Raw genomic sequence first — 3,969 nt, forward strand, 5'->3', positions numbered from 1 at the left:
ACAAGGAATTCAACTTTGGTTGTGGATTAAGAAGTTAGCTTCTCCTGACTAATAAAATAAAGTAATGGGAACACGCTTGCCATGCTCTTACTAGTAATGTGAGGCATGGCTGGCAGTTACACGTGACACCCGCAGCTGGAGTGGATAGTGAATCAGTCAGTATTGCCCTGAGTAAGGTGACAGACGTCGACTGCAAGTGACAAAACGTGACGGACATACAATGGTAAACAGTACTGTAGTCAAATTCAAATAAACATAACAAAGCAAAAAACATCTTTTTATATGCCCTAGGAAAGGCAATAGGGTTGAGTTAGTAAATAATCTCTACACGATGTTTCTGTCTTCAGATAGAAATGTCTAAGAGACTGGGGATACATCTGATTCTTGTGCTGATGATCCCGAAGGAAAGTGGACCAGCCTCACCATGTAGCTGGCCTCTTTGTGGCATATCATCCTGTGTCTGTCGTTACAAAGACCTCAGGACAGTTCCTCATCTTCCCACAAGCATCATGGAACTTTTCTTAGATTATAACGCTATTGTGTTCTTGAATCAGTCTGACTTCTCCAGGTACACAAACATAAGAAAGATTTACTTACGTAGAAATAATATAACCGACATTAGAGTTGGTACATTTTCAAATCTACCAAATCTTCAGTATCTAGAACTGGCCTCTAATCGGATAAATGAAATTCAGCCTGGGTCATTTTCTAATCTGCCCGAACTTTGGTGGCTAACACTGGCCTCGAATCAGATAAATGAAATTCAGTCTGGGACATTTTCTAATCTACCAAGGCTTAATTCGTTGGACCTGTCCTCTAACCAGATAACTTGCATTCAACCTGGCTCATTTTCTAACCTACCGACTCTTCGACAGTTGGACCTGACCTCCAATCAGATAACTTGTGTTCAGCCGGTACCCAGGGTACTCGGGCTATTCCGGCTTAACGCCTTACGCCTGTCCTCCAACCAGATAGCTGAGATTCAGCCTGGGTCATTTTCAAATCTACCACGGCTTAGCTGGGTGTACCTATCCTCCAACAAGATAACTACCATTCACGCTAAGTCATTTTCTAATCTATCACTACTTAGAGAATTGGACCTGTCCTCTAACAAGATAACTTACATTCAATCTGGGACATTTTCTAACCTACCGATTCTTCAACAGTTGGACCTGTCCTCTAACCAGATAACTTGCATTGAACCTGGGTCATTTTGTAATCTACCATGGATTGAAACGTTGGATCTGTCCTCCAACCGGATAACTAACATTCCCCCAGGTGTATTTATAAATCTAACCCAGCTCCAGGATTTAGACATGGGTTCCAATCACATAAGTAATATTCAGACAAGCATGTTTTCAAACCTACCAAAACTCAACAAACTGTTGCTGAACAAAAATCAAATTAAACTATTGTCAGAATATAATGACATGATGTTTATAGCAACTTTGAACCTAACGGACAACCCGTGGCAATGTGACTGTAGGATGGTTCCCTTCAGGCAAGAGATGACTAGGTCAATTCATGACAACCAAATCGAATGTAAGGAGCCCAGTGGGTTTTGGGGGCAAAAGCTTAAAGATATAAACCCTGAAGATCTGATCTGTGAAGAAGCTACAATCGAAAGGTTTGAAGTGGTAGGTGGAAACAGTACATTGTTAAAAGGGGAGACACTCGTTCTGGTGTGTGAAGCTTCAGGGATCCCCACACCAGACATCACAGTCGCCCTCCCATCTGGACAGAATGCTACTGTTGAGTCAGGTGGGAGGGTGACTGTGGATGTGAATGGTACCATCATCATAACCAATGTTACTGCAGCAGATTCTGGTCTGTACATCTGTACTGCAGCAAGTCCTGTTGGCTCCACGTCAGCTACGCTGGCTGTTGACGTTCAAATGCTAACATCAGCACACAATACAATATCCGTTATACGTGAATTATCAGCTACTCTGGCTTCTGACCTTCAAGTGCTAACATCAGCACACACCTTAATATCCGTTACACTTGACACGTCAGAGAGAAATGATGACCGGACCCTATTTCCTGTATATGTTTTCATTGGTGTTGCTTCGGTGATGATATGCTGTGCTGCCATTGCAATTTTCTACAGGCAACGTACCAAAACGCCTCCTCAGTTACCAATAAGATCTGAGCAAGACACAAATGTGTATGAAAATGACGGTGAAGTTTCGACAGCTGATTCTGCACTTGGGTTACACACAAACGTGCATAAAAATGACGATGAAACTGTGACAGATGACTGTGTTTCTGTGTCTCACACAAACGTGTATGAAAATGACAATGAAGTAGTAAAAGCTGACTTTGTATCTGGACCAGACACAAGCGTGTATGAAAATGACGATGACATTTTGGCGGCTGATTCCATATCTGGGCCTGACACAAACGTGTATGAAAATGACGATGAAACCGTGACAGCTGACTTTCTTTCTGTGTCTCATACAAACGTGTATGAAAATGACAACGATGTAGTACAAGATGACTTTGTATCTGGACCAGACACAAACGTGTATGAAAATGACGATGAAATTTTGGCACCTAATTCCATAGCTGGGCTTCACACAAACGTGTATGCAAATGACAATGAAGTTTCGGCGGCTAATTCCATATCTGGGCCCATATCTACAAATGTCTATGAAAATGTCAATGAAGCAGTTACAGCTGATTCCGTGTCTAAGCCTGACATACATTTGTATGAAAATAATGCTTCTAAATCCATCTATGACACTGCAAATAAGAGAGAAGCATCTGCTGCTTTTCAGTTATTGTATAAGAATGAGAAAGCTGAACAAGGCACTTCTCATTTAATCTATGGGAAGGACAAAGGTGATGTAGCTGCATGTACTAAGCTCTATAACTCCTCAGAGGTGGGTATAAAACAGGAAGATCCATTAAGAACATATACTGAGACGTAACTTGAAATTTCATCAAATGTCGGGAAAAGCTGTTCTAGGTCAGAGTTGGTCTGTAATTTTGAACAGGAAAAGGTTTTACTGATGACCAAAACCAGTGATTGTGAAGTGCAGCGTGCATCACATAAATTGCACCAAAACGGTAGGAACTAGGGTTGCGTACCGGTACGGAAAATTCAGATCCGGTTCAAGTCCAGAGGATCAGATCCGGGTCCAGACCTGAACCTGGACCTGTTTCAGTATGTGAAAACTTGTGAATGCACAATACTCAGAACAATGGACCATTCCGCTACAAAGAAATCTGTTTGGTGGAGTATGTGAGTCCCACTGGCGTTTTAATTGACTAAAACTTGGTAGAGATTACAATAAACTGTGCTTTACTTCGCTATTGTTATTTTCTTCAATCTGTAATCCCCAGACATGTGAATTTCTGCAGATTAACCTCTTCATTTTGTGTAACATCCAGTCCACCATCCGGTCCACCGAATGTTTACAGGTCCGTTTTTTCCGGACCGGTCCAATAAGAAAAACCGGTTTTGTGTACAGTGTACCGGTACCCAACCCCTTGTAGGAACCTCCATCACAAATTTGGTGTTGGATGGTCACTCCATCACAAATTTGGTGTTGGGTGTTGGATGATCAGTCCAAAATGTTTTACTTTCAAATTGAAGTTTGTCTCTGATCCAGAATGTACAAAAAACGTGATAAAACGACGAAACCATGAAAAGCCTCAACAATACGTTGTCATCAACAACAGATTAATACTATTATAACTTTGGATGATGGCAGGTTTATGTTGGCAAATTAAAGTTATTTTGTTTCTAACATCCACACTAAAAGTTTGGTACAAAGTGCATATTTTGTTATGCTCTCTAATGAAATGTTCATTTAAAATTCATATACAAATATGTTAACGTTAATAAACGTAGCAAACATAATGAATATTTGTATGTAATGGCATGCGTGTTTTTTCTCTGTATGATTTTAGCGAGCGTTCTTTAACATTGCAGTAACTAGAAAAGTAACACTGCAAGAAAAT

At 40.7% G+C, this 3,969-nt stretch overlaps 1 protein-coding gene across 1 annotated transcript; it reads left to right on the forward strand.

Annotated features, from left to right (window-relative positions):
- On the forward strand, positions 1-3,476 carry LOC118416477 (leucine-rich repeat-containing protein 15-like). The gene has a single exon (XM_035821586.1). It carries the CDS (start codon positions 354-356, stop codon positions 2,931-2,933), a length of 2,580 nt encoding a protein of 859 aa, XP_035677479.1. The 5' UTR covers positions 1-353; the 3' UTR covers positions 2,934-3,476.
- Positions 3,477-3,969: the final 493 nt, after the last annotated feature.

Source organism: Branchiostoma floridae, chromosome 5 (assembly GCF_000003815.2).
Source record: "Branchiostoma floridae strain S238N-H82 chromosome 5, Bfl_VNyyK, whole genome shotgun sequence".
Taxonomy (NCBI): Eukaryota; Metazoa; Chordata; class Leptocardii; order Amphioxiformes; family Branchiostomatidae; genus Branchiostoma; species Branchiostoma floridae.

Excerpts from the sequence above, each read along its gene's own strand:
- LOC118416477 (XM_035821586.1), top strand. The coding sequence starts at position 354 with ATGTCTAAGAGACTGGGGATACATCTGATTCTTGTGCTGATGATCCCG.